General features: G+C 30.4%; 1 protein-coding gene across 1 annotated transcript in view; it reads right to left on the reverse strand.

The window, feature by feature from the left end:
- Positions 1 to 20,501, reverse strand: part of MMP16 (matrix metallopeptidase 16) — a 388,493-nt gene that overhangs the window by 66,999 nt on the left and 300,993 nt on the right. Inside the window, exons 5-6 of the mRNA XM_031947021.1 lie at positions 14,169 to 14,330; positions 12,090 to 12,301 (exon numbers count right to left, since the gene is read on the reverse strand). Coding sequence (XP_031802881.1) covers positions 12,090 to 12,301; positions 14,169 to 14,330 — 374 coding nt within the window. The remainder of the gene's footprint in view (positions 1 to 12,089; positions 12,302 to 14,168; positions 14,331 to 20,501) is intronic.

The following is a 20,501-nucleotide window of genomic DNA, read 5'->3' on the forward strand; positions in this document are numbered from 1 at the left end:
ATTGGGGAAATGTAAATGAAAACAACTCTGAGGTGCTACCTCGTATCTCTTAAATTGGCTAAAAAAACTGAAAAGGAAAATGATAAATGATGGAGTGTATATGGGGAAAATGAAATATTAATGCACTGTTGGTAGTGTTGGCAACTAATTCAACCATTCTATAAAACAATTTGGAATATGTTCAAAGGGTTATTAAACCATGTATACTCTTTAACCTAGTAATACTTCTACTAAGTCTATATCAGAAAAGAGATTTTAAAAAGGGAAAAGGATCTCTATGTACAAAAATATCTAAAGAAGTTCATTTTGGGGATAGACAAAAAATTAAAAATTGTGGAGATTCCCATTAATTAGAGAATGGGAAAAAACAAAGTAAATTAATATGTGACTGTGATGTAATATTATTGTCCTTTAAGAAATGATAAGCAGGATGCTCTCAGAAAAATCAGGAAATTCTTACTGTTGGAATCTTTACTAAAGTGTTAAGACATTTCTTTACAAAGTGTTAAAGACATTGGAGTTAATTTAATCTTAGAGTTATTTTGGGCCAGAACTTGAAACAAGATACTAAGTGGAACTGATTGAACAATGCTTGTGTTCACACCTTTAGAGAGCTCAAGTATCTAAGTACTCAATGGAGTTCACATGAGAATTCAGGGCTGGCTTAGTCTGAATTCACACCTCCCTTGAAATTCCTAGGGCCAGAGAGTACTCTGGGAGATAACCCATAATCCCTGCCTCGAGAAGGAGGAGTTAACCTTTGGGAGATGATATATATGGAGGAAGCTCTTGGAGTGAACGAGAATTTCTCCGGAACATCAACAGGGCTCTGAGACAGAACACTCTGGAAGAAAAGACTACTCGCCACAGACTGGAGATTGAGAAACCACAATTCGGAACTGGCTGGAGGCTGAAGAAAGCAGAGGCAGAAGCCAAGGACAAAGCTACAAGATCTCTTGGAGCCAGGCAGAAAGATAGGCCTCAACTAACCGGGCTGAATTGGGAAGGAGAAATAAACGTTTGCATTTTTAGCAGCTGGCTGCAAATTCAGAGTAATTATTTATTTCAACTGAGACTAAGGCTGCATCCAGAGAAAACCCACCACAACTTACATAATTTGATGCAAAGTGAAATGTATTGTTTCAAAGTAATAGCTAGATGATGAATTGTGAATGACTAAGCTATTCTCAGCACTACAATGATCTAAGACAACTCTGAAGGATTTATCATGAAAAATGCTATCCATCCTCAGAGAAAGAATTGATGGTGCCTGAACATAGATTGAAGCATATATTTTTACTTTATTTTTACTGAGAGGTTTTTTATCTTTTTTTCACAATATGATTATTACGGAAATGTTTTGTTTGACTACATGTATATAATCTATTTTGAATTGCTTGTCTTCTCCTTAAGAAGTGGGAGTGGAGAGAAAGAAAGGGAGAGAATTTGAAAAGAAATCAACATTTTAAAAACAAATGTTTAAAAAATGTTGTTACATTAAACCTAGGAAAAAATAAATAAGAAAAACAAATTATAAAGGTAAATAGAACATAGAAATGACATCAATATCAACTGTAATAATTTTATACAGGAAAATAAACAAAGTAAATTACTTGTTAAAACATTGTGTTTCCATCACACTCCAGACATTGAAAAGCCTTGTGGTAGATATTTAATATTTTATGAAATTTTGTCTATATATCAACAAAGAAAAGATCAAATTGTATATATGTCTGAGATAGATAACGGAGTTTGACAGTAAGTGGACCCAGAATTTAAATGTGAATGTAAATAGGGGAGGATTGGATAATTTCCAGGAAATTCCAAAAACTTTTATTCAATCTGCCTAAGATAGCAAAAACCCATTCTGCAAAGTATGTCTGCATTGCTGAAAGGGAATGAGGTTATGAAAGGGTGAGGTGGCTGATGTGAGCAGGCCATAACATCTAACTACTGTTGTTCAATTGTTTCAGTTGTACACAACTCTTCATGAACCCATTTTGGGGTTTTCTTGCAAAAATATTAATATAGTTTGCCATTTCCTTCTCCAGGTCATTTTACAAATGAGAAACTAGGGTGTACAGGGTTAAGTGTCTTACCCAGCACACACAGTGTATAAATATCTGAAATCAGATTTGAACTCATAAAGGCTAGTTCTCCTGATTTCAAGCCTAGTGCTCTATCCATTATGCCATCTAGCTGCCTTTATATAATACTAAGAAACTCCAAAAAAAGAATAAGAATAAGTATAGTCATCAAAGCATTGTATGATAGAGAGAAAAGATGGGCTGTAAATTGGTAAAAAGTAAGGAATGAGAGATGGATGCCAGATTCCCATTGTATTCCTGTAAATGGCAGAAGGAAGTACAGAAAGCCTCAAGAACATCAACTGGACAAACTTTTTTGAGGATGCAGATAAAAGTTGCACAAAATAGATAAGCATTGGTAATTTGTAAACCCATAAATCAATGAAGGTGCATATCCATTTGAATAGTTATTAGTATAATTTATTTTGCTAGTAGGAGTATGGTAAACCACCCTAGAAGTATAATTTTCTGAAAAGGAAAAAAAAAAAGACAAAAACTAAGATATCATAGGTTTCAGCTTAAATGTGATTCTTGTACTAGCCATTTTGTAATTAAAAAAAGAAACATAATTTATTTTGTGGACCAAGTAAGGTTGAAAATTATTGAGTGGAACTATTGCAAATATCCATAATCATTTTTTCTTCAACAATTTGCATTTTTTTTCTTGCTACTAGCTCTATGTAATTGCTTACTTTTTATACCTTCCACATCTTGCAGTGATTTCTGGTTGATTCTAGTGGTATCACTCTGAATGAAAAACCTCTCAAGAAAAAAAAAAGATCTTCTAGGATATTTAGAAGAATAGACCTTCTTTAAAATAAAGTCCATATAATAAGAGAAGCAAAGGGAGATTAGGAAGATGGTGCTAGGTTGTATTTTTGCTTCTCAAAAATTCACAGACTTTTTGCTTTAAATTAAATATTAAATACATATAAAATAAAATCAATTTATTCACAATAAATTAACACATTATGTGCATTTTTCAGCATTAACAAATATAAGAAAGTTGGAGTTTTTTCAGATTTATTTGTGTAAGCATAACAATGAAATTACACTTATTTAATGAATTTGAATCTATGCTGAAATTCTCTAAACTCTGAACTCTGAATATAAATGACTGTTTTTAAAAAGTATCAATAAAAATGATGGATTGTGACAGTTATTTAAAACCAAGAGAATAAAAACACACATTTCTGACAAACAATATTTAGAAACTGTCACATTTTCAAGCTAGTAAGGAACTATGTTGCTAAGCAGAAATGAAAGATTTTAATTTTAAAGTGATTTGTATAAATGCAAACAATTACTCTATGTATAATTCAATTTTCATACAAAATGAAATTTATAGTAGTGAATATACACCAGTACACAAAATATATCACCAATTAATTCACATTAAAAGTTTTCATTAGAACATGGGGAATTGTGCTACAAGGAATATTAGAACAGAGAAAGAATCCATGATTTTTAGAGTAATCAACCCATTCAACAGAGTAGACATTTTCATTTGCTTAAATTAAATTTAGTTATTCTTTATAAAATAATTAGAACATTCAATACATATTTAAATATAGGCATGTGTGTTCTTGTCATTTTAGAACCCTTTCAAAATATGTGGATCACAAAGCCTCCTTGTTTGTCCACTTTGAGTGATTCTCTATGTTCTCCCAAAAATTTGATGTGAGCAACCCATCCAAAGACTCTGAGATTTTGCTTGCTTTTTCCTGACCTCCAAAGGCAATATATCACTGGATTATTTAGGATATATCATTAATACACTTTTTTGAGCCTTTCACCAAAATAATTTGCACAATCTTTCTTTAATGTCCATGTAGTTGAGTTGGGACAGCATCAGATACTTATTAGCTATGTGAACCTGGACAAGTCACTTAACCCTATTTGCCTCAGTAAATTTGCCTCAGTATTTGCCTCATTTGTAAAATGAATTGGAGAAGGAAATGACAAACCATTCCAGTATCTTTGCTGAGGAAAAACCCAAAAAGGAACATGGGGAATAAAACATGGCTGAAGTGACTTAACAATAAGTTTTCAAGTTACATTGAAGTTAATGTCATATCTTGCTCTGTCTACTCAGAAATTTTAAAAATTAATTATAAAATTAATGTCATGCTAAATTATTTTATACTTCAGTATAAGTATATTAAAATATACTAAAATATTAAAATATAAAATATATTAAATATATATAAATAAAAATAAAAAATAAATAAAATTAATTTATAAGTCTCAGGACTTAGTAAACTTTAGGAGCAAGAAATAATACATTATATTAAAATTATTGCTATCATAATTGTTTAGTAAGACTGTGCTTAAAGTTATACAATATGAATTCACATTGATATTTCATGGAGAAGGGTTTAATTCTAAAATTTTAATATCCATTTGTAGTATATAGAGCATACCTCATCTTCCTTCATAAGACTTTTTCTGTCTTTCTTTGTTCAGTTTATATTTATCTCTCCCCTTTTTTTTTGGCCCACATTGAATAGAGTCCTAAAGTCTCATTTTAGTGACTGAATGCCCTAATTTATCTGAATTTTCTTGGCCATGTATTTTTCAATCATAATTATTCTTAAACCTAAAGAGTAGAAGCATGACATGGGCAGAATATTAGATAACATAGTTTTTGACTCTGACATGAAGTACTTCAAGGGACACTTTACTAATGACTTATTAGATGCAGCCCAACAGAATATACTCTCTTGTCTGATGAAGAGTTATTATTGGTGGTATTTAAACATAGGCTGAAAAATAATTTGTCAGGGATATTGTAGATTTATATAATGTAGGAAGTATTAAATAGAAGATAAACAAACTGGGTGGAGACTCATGAAGACCTGGTTTCATATTGCATTTCTAGTATTTTTTTTGACGAATAGAAAGTTTTTAAATTTCTTTGAAACTCACTTTCTCACCTGTAAAATTGGAATAATAATAAAAGACCAATTTCATAAGATTATTGTGAAGATTAAAATGTAATGTATGTAAAGGGCTCTAAAAGCTTAAAATTTTGAAAATCTTTAGAATGTCACATAAATGTCAATTATTATTATTACTACTATTTAACTAGATGATATCTAAATTACAATGATTATTATTTTAGGATTGCTTCCCCAAGAAAATGTTTAGTTTTTTGAAGGTAGACACCATGATTTCTATTTATTTTATAAGCTCTATAAACTGTTAAGTGAAATATAAATAGTACTGTCTTTCAAAAAAATTGAAAAATTATTACATGGTATTGGTTATATTTGTTGCCTATTTAGAGAGCACTGCATTGGATATGTAAAATTAATGTGTTTTGATTTTATGAAACTTTCCACATGCTTATTAAAGTAGAACTTAGATTAAAGAATCTCTTCTAGCTCTAGAATTTAGAGTTTTTTGTGTTTTACATATATATGTGAAATAAAAAGTACATTTTATTTCTTAATTAAATCTTACTACATACAATTGTATATAAATGTAAAATTTTTAGATGGGGAAAAAAAACCTTCAGGAAAATATTATAACAAGGAGAACTAAGCAATGTTTTTCAAAGTGATTAAGTAATAAGAGGATACTAAATATGGTTGTCCTTTGATTTAATCTAGATGAGTTATAGAAGATGTAAACAGGTAGGTTTGGAGAATAAAAAAAAGAATAAGGACGAAAGGATTACAACTCCAAAAGAAGAAATTTCTTTTAAAATATGTAGATTTTCTTGCCTTTGTAGTCTATTTTTTTGTTCAATAAACCATAATCTTACCTTAGTGAAATAAAATTGGATTTAGTTCTGTCCTCAGTTATATGAACGCAATATATTCAATAAGTATACTGTCCATGTAAGCAAAGGTAATATTTGAAATCTGAATAATCTTTTGTTATGGGAATACTTCATGCTAGGATTTCCTTTTAGAATTAAGTAGATGGTTATCATTCATCAAGGTCTTATTAAAGCACAGTAAATTTATTAATAATTGTAAGAACAAGACTTCAGGGTAAAAAGAAAGAAGCAATATATTTTCTTTTTGTATTCTCCAAAGTAAATATCAAAATTTTTTTTTTAGGTTTTTGATATTATAATCTCACAGAAGCATGATGCCACAGAGAATAGAATATTAACCTTGGAGTCTAGAAGGCTGGCTTCATACCTGGCTGGAAAAAATTACTAGATATATAACTTTTGTCACATTTATGCAATGTGACTCCAATTTAGGACTTATCTACTGCCTCAAATAGGAATTGTAATCTGTTTTGTTGGAGAAATCTTACATACTCTGAGAGCCCCTATGATGATAAAATCATCAATTACTAATATTTTTCTTCATGAGACAGGGAACTCAGATTTTTTCCCCAATCTTCATTAAAACCCTGATTAGCATCATTGTTCTAATATAACCCGATTACAAACACTGCTTCATAAAATAACCCAATCTCTGTCAGACATGGTAACATTCTGCTTCATTTTCAAATGTCTTTTCTAATTTCAGACAATTTAAAGATCCTGATGATTTTTTTTCTGGAATTTCTAATATCTCATAAATGAACCCAAGGTTATTTGTTTCAGTTATTTTTTTCCTTATTACCACGTTTCAGAAGTATCTATTAAATAGAGAATTACACACACACACACATATATAAAATCAAGAAAAAATTATGTGTATCAAAATACATACTCTACAAATTCAGTTAATTCATATCTCTTATCTTTCACAACAGTGATTTTTTTATTTTTTAAGTGCAAGTTTCTACTTGAAAGATGCTTAGTTAAATGTTTTATGCAACATGTAACATCAGAAGAAAGAAAAGTTTATAAAAATAAACTATTTATAAAAACTCAAATCTCATTAAAATATGATTTTTGTTCTTCAAGATAAGATGTTAAGTAGGAAGCATATAAATGATTTAAACTGAGGGAATTTCAGAAATTAGGGATGGGTTCAAGGAAAGCTAAAACTCATAAATGGGTAAGATAAATATTAGTGAAAGGGAGAAGAGAAGACTTTTGGGAAAGCAAAGAAAACAAGTTAAAAAGATGTACAACTTTTTTTTTCTAATTTGGACACTGAGATTAGTCTAGTTAGACTGGTACACTGGCAGATGGTACAGTGGATAAAGCACCTACCCAGGAGTCAGGAGGACCCAAGTTTAACTCAGACCTCAGACACTTAATACTTCCTTGCTGTGTGATCCTGGGCAAGTTACTTAACCCCAATTACCTAGTCAAAAAGCAACAACCCCTCCAAATAAACTAGATTGGTGGATTTGTGCTAAGGGAAAAATAAATTCTTAGAGTGAGTTCACAGAAAATCTACATCAGAGAAAACAATTTAGATTTGTGGCTGTAAGTAGGGGTGTGCTTATTTTCCCCAAAAATAAAACTAAGATAGCTATCTTTATGAAAGATTTATCTGAACATAAAGTGCACAACAAACCGGAAATAAGATTTTTAAAAATGATATGTTGGAAACAGAAAGGTCAATTAATATGTAACCATAAGATTCGGTGAAAGGTGATGAGAAATTCAATTAAGGAAATAAAAAGATGAGAGAGGTGAGAGTAAAAGGGGACGTGAATGTAAACTATCATAAAATAAAGTGATATTGTCAAGGAAGTCTATAAAGGAATTCAGAATAGGTTACATATAATGGATATGGAGAGGAAAGAGAAAAAATGAAACCCAAAACTTAGTGTTAAAGATACATTTTGTAAAAATAACATTAGACAGAAAAATATTTTTCCAATCTTGCTCACAAAATAAATATGTAAATATAAGGAGAACCTAAAAGTTAAAGAAAAAAGTTTTTTAAAAGTTGAGAAAAATGTAAAAATAAAAGAAAGCATGCAGAAGAAGTACTAGCTGGTCACTAAAAATAAATTATAATTAATTTATGTTAAATATTATCTATTAGAGATGCTATTCTTAACTGAAAGATAGCGATAAGAGATTAAAAAAAAAACTGCAAGCTGGAAAATATGAGAAGTTTTTCTACCATATATGGTGGTTAAATATATAGAGTTAAAAAAATAGGATTTTAGATATTTACCTCATTTTTTCCTTATGAGAAGAACAGTTTTTGAAGATATGTCCAATATAGGTCTGTGATCGACAATGATATCTAAGTACTTTTTTTTTAAATTATGTGAAGCATTGTGTAAAGGAACTACTCTTTATTCAGTTAATAACAACAAAACCCTCAAGTAGAGATAACACTACTAGGAACATTCTGTGAACAACTAGTGCTTGAAAACATAAACACAGAAACATCATCACATAAGATCTGCATAGAAGGAATTTAGAATGTCATTTCAATAAGTTACAGTCACAAACAATGCACACATTCACACACAAATAGATGCTGGCATATACAAACTGACTGCTGAAATCAAAGCATGTCTTATTTTCCCAGAGGGAGAGGAGGAGGGAAAAACTCCATAAAACCCCCCAAAACCTATGAAACTGATCATATAATAACAAACTTTGGCTGATGCCAAAAACAAACAAACAACTAGTCAGGCATATTAAATGAGAAAAAAGTCATTCAAAAGTTGTTTGTCCTCAAGCAGGCAAAATAAATAATAATGAATTTGTTCAGGTTTTCTTTTTCATTTTTCTCGACCAGGCATTTCAGTGCCATTTAATCATAGATACCTATTTTGAGAAAAGCCGTTTTAAAACTATTTCTTTTCTCTTATTTCAAATTTATTTACTATTCCTCTTGAAAGAAAAAAAAATAGAAAGCATCCAATTAAGCATTTCAGGTCCTTCTTAGAAATTGAAACTTTAATTTGTTAGTTTGGACAAAATCATTGATTTTTCTTGAATATAAGATGTCTTCATGCACATTACATTCAAGTCAGGAACTTTGTTGTGGTTGTTTTATTTCTAATAAAGGAAAAGAATGCTGCCTATAATAAATGATAATAATCTATATTTTGAAAATACATAGGAGTACACAGGACATTTTTTGTAAGTAGGACATTTCATTACTTATTGATTGTTGTCAACCATAAATAAGAGCACATTTTGTTATCCTAGAAGATTCACATTATTGCATGATGTAGAAATTGTGATACTGTGCTTAATGCCAGTAAAAACAATGATATTCTTCTCTAATATTTCAGTTTGGGTCAAAACAATGATAAGAAAAAATCCATAAATATATTATATTAATGTGTAAAAATTTTCAAACATTCAAAGGCACAATATTGTTTCCTTTAAGAACTTGAAAGCTGAAGCTTTTAATTCTTGTCATTTATTTAACATCAGAATTTGTGAATTTGGATATGACACAAAAATGATTATGAATCCCTAACTATAAAAACAAACTCAATAAGAGGCAAATATGATGTATTTTTTAATGATCTGGAGTCAGAGAATGTAAGTTTGAATCCATACTCTGAAGTAAGATGTGTTTCTTTGAATAGTTTATGTAACCTTCGTGGACCTCACCCTATTCATCTACAAAATGTAATGATAGTTAAGGAAAGGAGAGAACTAGGGAACCTATAATTTATTTTGATTTCTGAGAACTATGACAAAGAATGTCATAAACATACTCATACCAGATGATACACAGATTACACTGCTAGGCATATGCTATCAGGTAGTCATTGATAACAATAAAGAAAGAAAGAGTTGGGGTGCAGAAAGGGTTCTAAAAGCAATATTTTAGCAGCATTTGTTGATAGAAATAACTAGGAATAAAGGAGACCCTCACTGATTGGAGAATGGCTAAAGAGGTATGCTATATGAATCTAAAAGAAAATTACTGTGCTGTAAGAAATGATACATACCCTGACTACAGAAAAAGTGCAGAAAATTTATATGAACTAATGCAAAGTGATGTAAGCAGAATCAAGAAAACAATATATATATATAATAACTTTTATTATGGAAAAAACAAAACACTAAATGCTTTAGCACTAAATGTTTCAAAATTAGAATGACCAAGATGGTCCCCAAAGAGATTTAGGGGAGGAAAATGTCCTTTTATTTCTCTGAGGAAACATGGAACATGGAATGCTACAATCTTTCATCATCTCTCTTTGTATGTTTCTAGTGAGTGAGGAAGATACAATAAGTAATATGGATGGTGTTAAATGGATGATATGAATAAAATTGACTTTAAATTGCAAAAACAAAAATAAAGTTCTAAGAGAGAGACTGAATTTAATTACTATACTGCATTAATCTTCATGTCATGTCTTTTTATCTTTAGCTGCACTATTCAGTTCCTGCCCTGGGGCACTTAGTTTCTAATTGGTAAGAATTCTTTATAATTAACTCAGCCCATACCTAGCATGAAGTTACTATAGCATCATTTTAAATCTATTCCTCGTACATACCTTCTTCTCCATCACTACACCTTTCCAATCTTTAATTCTAGGAACAATAATCAATACCACCATTCCTCGAAAAGATATCTGAAATAAATACCCTGTGACACTACACACCATTCCCCAAACTTCCTGTTTTTATATACTCTTTTTTAGCCATCAATATCCTGCAAGATCCTACATTTACCCTTGTAATATTTATCTTACCAAACACACATAGCATTTTCACTGGAGTTTTTTTTTTTATGTCCTGCCCTATCAACATTCAATTCTGCTATTTATAGTATTTGACAATGGATTACAAAAATATTTTCTCTAGAGAGTTTTATGTGAGACTTAGTGTGAAAAATATAGATTTATAAAAATAGATTAATCAAGGAGTGATTATTCATTTGCAGATTAGAGATTTTGTTTACAAAAATATTCACTATAGATTTCTTTGTAGGTAATGAGTTTCTTAGAATTTTAAAGAATGAATTATCAAATAATGAAGTTACATCAAGTTGATTGCTTGTTTTGCAAGGCAATTTGGAGTTAACTAAGTAGCCTAAGGTCACATAGCTAGTAACTGTTAAATATCTGAGGCTAGGGCTTAAGGACAGACTAAGGATTCTTAGACCCTCCTGAGTCCAGGGCCAATAGCCAATACTTTATCTACTGTACCATCTAGCTACTCCAATTACACAGAATTTTTTTAAAAAAAAACTATTAATTCCATAAAACTATATATATATATATATATATATATATATATATATATATATATATATTAGTGGGAGAAAATGATTCCATTTAGTATAAAACCTTCCATTAAAGCAATCCTCTTGACACTTCTATATTGTGATATTTTTCTAGATTTTAGAAAGCTATGCCTGTGGATCATAAGTTTTCGCAAATTCAAAAAGGCTTCTAGCATGGACCTGGTGATAGAATATTGAAATATCTATGTGCATCCAACTTATTATTACCAGTATTGACAGAGAAAACAATGTTTCCTGGAAATTAATTAAAGGATTTGACAAGATCACAAGATCACTTCTTTATGATATACAAATCCTACTTGTAGGATTCCTTGCTTTAATTTATTTATTTTTATTCATTAAACACAAACAGAAAATATTAAGCTAAAGTTGTTTAAAAAAAAATAACTTCCACAAAACAGATAACATAAAAAATGTCATTTGCAAGCATTCATTGTAAATATCTACAATAAAATCATAATGTGATGTCAAATATTCCTCACAAAGTTCTCGTCTAATTGTAAAGTGAAATTACAGGATTCTTATAAAGATGTCTAAACCAAAGATACAATGACTGCTGAGCCTCTGGAAGTGGCTAAGCTCCCAACCAAATCATCCCTATTAGTTTCTATTCATGACTTGAATTATACTTTTTTATCTCTTCCCAACATGCAGCATTTACTTACTTACCCTCAAATTTCTAGGCATTACAGCTTCTGCTGACTTAAATACATTCCCCAAATAGAACACTACAGCAATTTTCTTTTGCTAGACATTTAAGCCATGTGTGTTTCTTTATTTTTCTGTTTTTTAAAAGGTCCTTTTAAGAAAACTTAACAACTATAAGAGGGCAGGAAAGGCGATGCTATAATGAATGAGAATTTTTAGATTGAAAAAAAAAAAAGGCACATATTCCTACCTTAAAAACAAACATCTCTCGGCGGAGAATGGCAAGAGTGTTGAAGTTCCCATCACAGATGTTGGGTTTGGCTCCAGGATAGAAAGGTTTGCCAGTGGGAGGCCGTGGAGGTTTAGGCCTGTCATTCTTCCGTGGGTCTAGCGGAGGAATAGAACGGTGTGGGGGCACTGTTGGTAGAGGTCTTGTTGGTGGAGGGGTCTTGTCAGGTGGACCTTTTGAAAACATGAGGACAGTGCTTGGACTCACTTAAAACTGGAATAGTGCTGGAAAATATGCTACAGAGAACAATTATTCATCAGCAGAGGATACCAACTAGGTGATCTAAGAGGTATTTAAGATCATATAAAGAAAAAAATGAAAATGAATATACAATTATGTTTAATATTAAATTGCCATGCTATGTTCTTGAAATGGTTAATAAAAATTTATTTGTTAGTTTTCAATAACAACTTCTCCACTGTTTATTCAGGGACTATATACAACAAACCTATATAACATATTCTGAGAAATTAAACAAGCAAATATGACAAGTATATGTGAATAATCATGAAAGAAAAGATTTACTGACCCAAACTCATGCTAAATGTGAGTATTAGATCAAACACCATAACTTTTCCAACTTTAAAATCTTGTCCCTATTGAAATACTTTAATGTATTTCTGGAAAAGGTTTTCATTTGCATATTGAATTTGTTACCTATTGATTATAATGCCAGAAGCAAAACATTAATTTTATGAAACAATTTTTGAAAGGAGTCTTCTAAATCAAGCCAAAGTTCACACAAGTAATTTGGCACTGATATTGAGTACCACTTTTCAAGGATTTTTTTTTTTAATGAAAGACACAGCTGTTAACACTTGGAATTTAGACTATGAGAAGGATATTCTGTTGTAGACCTTCTGTCTAGACTACTAATTCATGAGGTCATGAGAAAGAGTCACCTTTCATTTAACCATTTTAAAGAAATATCCTTTCGCACATATTATATAGCATCATAGACATATAAGAATATACTCTAATATTTAGAATAGAAATATTCAGCTTCTAGGCAAGGACATCCACATTTTTTCCTATCATTAAGTTTGATTTCTCCAACAATATGGAGTAGATAGAACTGTGACCTTGAAAAAAAAATCTACTTTAACCCCAGACAGCACTTAACACAGAGACATTTAAACTGAAAAAACTAATTAATGCAAAACAAATTATTAAACTTAAACTAGGCTGCTTTAAAATGCAAATGACATCTACTAGTTACTGTGTATTAACATGCAGACAACACAGATTTGTCTTTGCACTGTAAGAATGAAAGTTTCACCCCATTAATTTAGCAAAACAGATTCACGTAATGGAAATTACATGTGCCATGGTCTTAACAATTATGGGTGAAATAAATGTATCTGGAAAGGTCAATGATGATACTATGGGAGTTAAAGTTACTGTAAAAAATGTACTACTTTTTTTTTAAACTTACAGTTGATTTGCTCTCATTTGTATAATCTCACTATTTAAAATATTTCCATATTTATAATAATAAGTTATTGACTTTATTTTGAGATAATGAAAAAATATAGCCATGTATATTTTACAAGTTTATATTATTCAAAATTGGGTATTGATAATTACATATTTTCAGGTTAATTTGTCACATTCATCAACTTATGTAACATAAATAATGCTGCAGCTGTGAGTAATAGACTATTGAAACCCATCAACTGAAAGGGCTGAGCTTGAGTCTCAGCGTCTCAAAAAGACAACTTACCATTCTTATTTTATTACTTATCTCAATATCCCAATCAAGCACTCTTGCATCTTTATTTTAATACTAAAAATATTTTCCCTTGGTGGAATAGAAATTGTGGAATAGAAAAAAAAATAGATAGGCAGACCTCATCAAAATCAGAAACTTTCTCAGAACCTATATATTTAAGCCACCTGAGATGACTGTCCAAAGTGCTGTACTGTTTATTCCAGTATTGTACTACACACTTAGATATCTCATTTTAAATGATAAAACAAGAGCTTCTACACTTCAAGATGGAGTCAATAAAACAAAGGCCTGATAAAAGAGCAACCTACCATAAATCTTCTGGATGCCTTGTAAATCATCATTAGGTAGCTTAAAGTTGTCAGTCTCCATATACTGGTAAAAGGGAGCCATGATTGCTGTAGGATCATTGGAATGTTCCAACCCTAGTGCATGTCCTAATTCATGAACTGCAACTAGAAAGAGGTCATTTCCTGTGTAAATGAAAAAGAGAAGAAAAAATTTAACAGTCAGAAAGTAACATAATTAACTACACAAGGGTTGTAAAAGACAATTAAGTGATTCCAAAGTTAAACAATAACAGTCAGCTTAAGGGTAATAAGAAGTGTTCATATATTTTAATGCAAAAGCATCATTTTGTCATTAACTTTCCTACTGATCAAAATCAATGATCTTGGTTGAAAGTATTTAATAATATTCAATTCAGTAATAGTAAATAACTAAATGAAGCTTCAATATTTGTGAAATACACACATATGTATGTATGAACATATATATATATATATATATATATATATACTTATTTGACTCTCATAATAACCCCTAAATTAAGTGCTTTGATTTTTGCTATATTAGAGATGAAGAAACTGAGGATGAGAGAAGTTGAATATATTTCCCTTGATCATATATTAAAAATCTGAGGAGATATTTGAAAGTGAGCTGTACTGACTCTATTTCTATTACTCCATCCATAATCATTTATTAAATATCCACTATATGTCATATTCTACAATAACTGGGGATACCAAGAGTAATTGAAGCAGTCTTTTCTCTAGAGAAGCTTCTGTCATGTTGCTTATGGCTCCCCATGTCATCTTGTATCCACATATTATTTTAGAAGGTTCAAAATGGATTTCCATATGCTTTTTTGTATCATTTGAAACTGATAAAAATCCTTTGAGATAGGTAGAGCAGATATTATTAAATTTATTTACAAATAAGGTTTTTTTTCTAACTTGAAGTTGGGATTTTAGTGTGTGTGTGTGTGTGTGTGTGTGTGTGTGTGTGTGTGTGTGTTTGTATACTAGGACTTGAAAGTCATAAAATATTTTCTTCAGTATTACAAATATGGACATAAGATGAGATATTTTGAAATATAATTTTATTATTAAGTTTCATACATATATATATATATATATATATATATATACACACACACATATATAGGATAGAATTACAAAAGAGAAAATTTATTTTCCATTAAATTTTTTAGAAAATTACTCATCATTACTGACTCTCCCTACTGCTGATCACTTTCTTAAGTATTCTATGTTCATCTGTGTATTCTACATCTCTTACTCAAAACTATCAACTTTAATTCTTACAATTATGTATTGCCAGGGCTTTTCCATACCACCTAACTTGTTTAAATTGTCCTTGTTAATTTGTCCCATATTTCTACCAAAAGAAATATAATACTGTAAAGGTACAAAGATGTGTAGAATTATATTATAGATTAGATGCTATTGATTCTCATTTCTAATTAACTATTAAATCTTGAATACTTATATTTTCCAGGAATTTTTCTTTCTACATACAGATGAAGCAACCTCACCATCTGATGAACTTATACAATAAAGATTATTTAGGACAAATCATGAAATGTGGTCCACCATCTTTGTACAATAAAACCATTTCTAAAAAATTCTATTTTTTTATTACTCAAATAAATTCCAAACAAATTTTGCATTATTGAGGGGACAGGAGTTATCATTATTTGTATTTAAGTCAAAAGAGCCTTTATTTTTAATATTTCAATTGAGAATACTTCCATGGATTTTTGTGCAAAAGTGATTATACATTTATACATATATATATATATATATATATATATATATATGTATATATATAATCACTTGTGTATATAGGCCCATAGAGGTAAAGTCTGTTGGTATACCAAATATAAATATGTATGTGCATAGATAGATAATATGTGTATATAGATAAGTATTTACTTCTATCCACATATATAAAATACAAACATTTTACATGCTTATTTACATGTATATATTTACATATGTTTATATAGCTACATACATATACAAAATATATTTGCTATATGTGTGCAAAATAAATATATTTAGCTTATATTCTTCCATAATACACATACAGGTACATACAAATATGCACACACAGAGGCACATCTTTATGTGGGGGCAATTTTATTTGGCCTACGACCAGATACAAATGAAATCATAACTTCTACTTTTGGGATCTAATCAAAATCTAAGTTATCATCAAAGTCTTGTTTTCACCATATTGAAGTTTCATGGCTTTATTATAGGATTTTTTATTTTATTTTTTTATTTGAAGACCATTCATTTCATTCTGAAGTTGTTTTGAGTGATTTGATTTAGGCCAGCACAGGGGAATCTGAAGAGTTCACATGAGTAAGTCCTGAATTTGCAGATTTTTTTTTTCTTTTTCTTTTTTTTTTTTCATGAATTAATCTGAAGAGAATCTTGGACTTGATTATGAAGATGATAAAGGATTGACCAAACCCAAGGTTTTTTGGAGGATCTAAAACGGAACTTTTCTCCAGAGATACAAATGATATAGCTGTTAGTTAAGTAATAATCTTTATGTAATTCAATATTTCTAGTGCATTTCTGTTTAACTTTGCTACAGAAAACACAATAGCAAATAATAGTAAAGAACAGAAGTATAGACAGATATAGATATAAATATACATATATTTTTCTTAGCTTTATATAGCTTACAGTTTAAGGAGAATGATCAAAATATAACCAAAGAAAGCCATTTAAAACTTACAAATGAGAAAAGCAAAAGATGTAGATTAATGCAGTACAAATGAACTTTATGAGTAACAAAAGGAAATGTTTAGTAAACAAAGTCAATTAAATGTGGAAGTGACTTTGAGGAAAGCAATTTAGGCAAAAATTCCTTTTCCTCCTTCTAGTCAAACTAGACTTTTCAACATTTTCCAAATTTATCCCACCCATTCTCACATTTGTAGCTTTGTTTATGCTATTCCCTGTAGAAATCACACATGCCCCATCAAACCCATGTTCACCTGTACTCTTCTTTTAAGGCTATGTCCAAATACTACCTCTACATTGAGGTCCTTTATCCAACCCTTAGCAGAAGTGGCTTTTTCTTCCCTTTAACATCTATGGAACTATTTTTGTATTTCTCATGACAACTTAGTAGTGATTTTAAATCATATGTAATTATTCCCTGTCTTTCCTAAAAAGTGTTCTTGAGGGCAAAGATTTATATGGGATGAAAAATTTAGAGAAAAAGGAGACTTTCAAAGTATAGCTTCCTCTTTTTACATATCAAGCATATTAGACAGCAAAGATCCATAGGCATGTCTGGAAGGGTCAGAGCTGAGATACAAATGCATGATATATCAAGCCATTTTTGCATCTCTCTCTCAGACCCAAGCATGTCATTTAGATATAGTAGGGACTAATTAAGTGTTTATTGAATGGAAAAAGACTGGAGAGAAATTTATCAAAGACATTTATATCATTATTTGTGCTTATAATTAACCATAATCATAAATAAATTAATTATAAGCACTTTACCAAAAACACAGCCAAGAAAGATTTGTGTATTTATGTGTGGAAATTATTTATTTGATGGATAGAATGGGAAGATAAGAGGGAAAATAACCAGAACACAGCTGTTGTAATCTAAACTAGAGTGATGTGAATGTGTGAATATGAACAATTGTGGTAACTATAGGAATTGGGTGGGATAAAGGGGTAGGAGTTAAGAAGTTTGACTCCAAAAAAGGAAACAGGAGAAAAAAAATCATGTGATTTATTATATACTGAAATGGAGAAAGAAAAGGGAGAAGAGTCTGTTGTGCCACAATTCTCTTTTATTGTACTGACTCAGTTTCCCTAAATTGTCCTGTCTCTGTTTCCCTAATTGTTCTGCCTCAGTTTATAATTGTTCTGCTCAACAACCCCTTCCTCCTAATCATGATGATCCAGATAAGGAGAAAAACCTTCTATCTTAGGCATTATCAGAATGTTGGGTGCCTCTCCCCATTCTGTAATGCCAATTATCAGATGTCCCCATGCCTCTCCTCACCCTGTCAGAACTGGATTGTTAGTCCCATGTTCTCACTGTTAGCACCCTGACTTCCAATCCTGCCTTGATCTGCCCCCTGTGTCTGAGCCACTTCTATAAAGGTTATTGAGAACTTACATTGTTTGCTGGATTCTTGGAGACCCATAGTCTCTCATTCAACCCTGGGATCAAACCATGGATCCATTTGGTCCCAGTAAATCGCTCCCTTTCAAATAAATTATTAAATACTCTCTAATCTCTATTTTGCCTCAGTTTCTCCAGCATTACAAGTCCAAGATAAATTTTATTAATTAAGAAGACCAATATAATTCTAAGGAAAGTGTATTGACAGCTTTGAAGGTGGGTAGATTGGAAAATAGTAGAAATACAATGAAACAATGTTAGTGGGAGTAGTTAAGTGGAAATACCATATAGTTAGCCAGAAAAAAAAATTAGAAAGAATAAGAAGTAGGGATGTGAATATAGGTTCCCATATGGTAACAGGTTCATTCAGAAGAAAGAACTTCTTAAGATGTGTTTATGAACTGAAAATAGTAGAGACAAAACCTCAAAGTAAACCTGTGAATGAGGGGAAAGAAGAAAGAAAAGGCTTTAACTATGGGAAAAAAGGGGGAGAAAGAAGTTATAAAGGAAGGATGAGAACCATAGTTATTTTTTTTTTTTTAAAAGACAAGTCTCAAGAAATCCTGATAAAAACCAATTTAAAATTTTATCAGGCTTTGAGAAGGTCACAATGTTCCCTAGTCTCCTTTCATATATACACCATTATGTTCTTTACCCTATTCACTGTGGGGGAAAAAAAAAAGAAACAACAAAAAACTACAAATAACAAAGGATCCTACTACAAACTATAATTGGCAATTCTGCTTAGGGCTGTTTGTTATCCTTTAGTATCTTACAGGAAATGAAGATCAAGATTTTCTAACAGGAATTTCACTGGGCACAAAGTACATATTAGAACTGAATAACTGAAGGAACTATCAAGGATTTAAGAATGGCAGAGTGAGAAAACAGAAAAAAATGATAAAGACATGCAAATCAGACATGAGTCTAGTGAGGGATGAGAATATCTGTGGTATGCTCTGTGGCAGGAGTTTATAAACTTTTAGATATCATGAACTTTTTATGGCAGTTTGGTGAAACCTATAAATACTTTCTCAAAATAATAGATATAAACATGTTTTTCAGGTTAAAGTCCTTGCTCTAGGGGATAAAATCAGGCCCAAATCCAGATATGATCTCTGTGAACTACAATGTGGTTAATTTAAAAAGTTTAAACAACAGACTATTTCAGTTTTCAAAGGTTATATTATTTGTGCCTAGAACAATGTTTGCAACATAGTAAAGACTTAATAAATGCATGTTTACTTGATGAAAGAAGGCGTTGTTTAAGTATCAATTCACCTCAAGTTAGAAAATCCATTCTGGGTCACAATGATCTAAGATTACCTCAAGGAAGTTATTCTTGTTTTTATTTTTTATATAAAATAACTTTCACCTAATGTTTGTGAAATCAGGTATTCTTATCTACAAAAATAAATTTATAAACTGTATGACAGCCAATTTCATAAATTTGTTTTTTTAAGATAACTCAAATACCTCTTGAATTTAATCCTCAAGGGGAAAATAAATTTAGTAACTAAGTTTTTTCTTATCCTTTTTTTTTCTGGCCAATTTTTTTGTTTCAACATTTTTTATTTCAAAGAAAGAAAAAAAATCAACATGAACATAGAGGGAGGTTCATTTGTTGTAACCATTATTTCTTGCATAAATAAAATTTCCCTTGAATCATATTTCCAGAGGTAAAGACTTCTTGGATGAGGAAGAAAGTAAAGCTTTTCAAAAGTTTTTAGGATCTGGATGTGAACCCATACTCTTTTAACTCTGAGACAACACTTTTAATCAGAAACACTGTTCGGACTCTAATTATGAGCATTCAAATGATTGACGATAATGTAATTAAAATTATTTATTGTTTCACAATAGTTTAAAAGATTTCTTCTGTTAAATAAAGAGAATCCTAAGAAGTGAAACCCACCAGGGACTATTAGCTAATAATCAATTTGGAATTGTTAAATTCATTAGAATTCTTTCCTATAAATAATAACAATAATTGATCTAACACATTGACAATAATTCATGCAAAATGATCCTCAAATATAAAAGGCCTTGATCTTATCACCAGGTTTGCAACAAAAAGTTAACATGTAGATTTGAACACTAACAATACTTTTTTTTTGCAATTTTGATGATTTGAGTTCTTTGTGTCCTGATATAACTTTGAAAAATCAAACTTTATA

The sequence above is a fragment of the Sarcophilus harrisii genome, chromosome 1 (assembly GCF_902635505.1).
Source record: "Sarcophilus harrisii chromosome 1, mSarHar1.11, whole genome shotgun sequence".
Classification (NCBI taxonomy): Eukaryota; Metazoa; Chordata; class Mammalia; order Dasyuromorphia; family Dasyuridae; genus Sarcophilus; species Sarcophilus harrisii.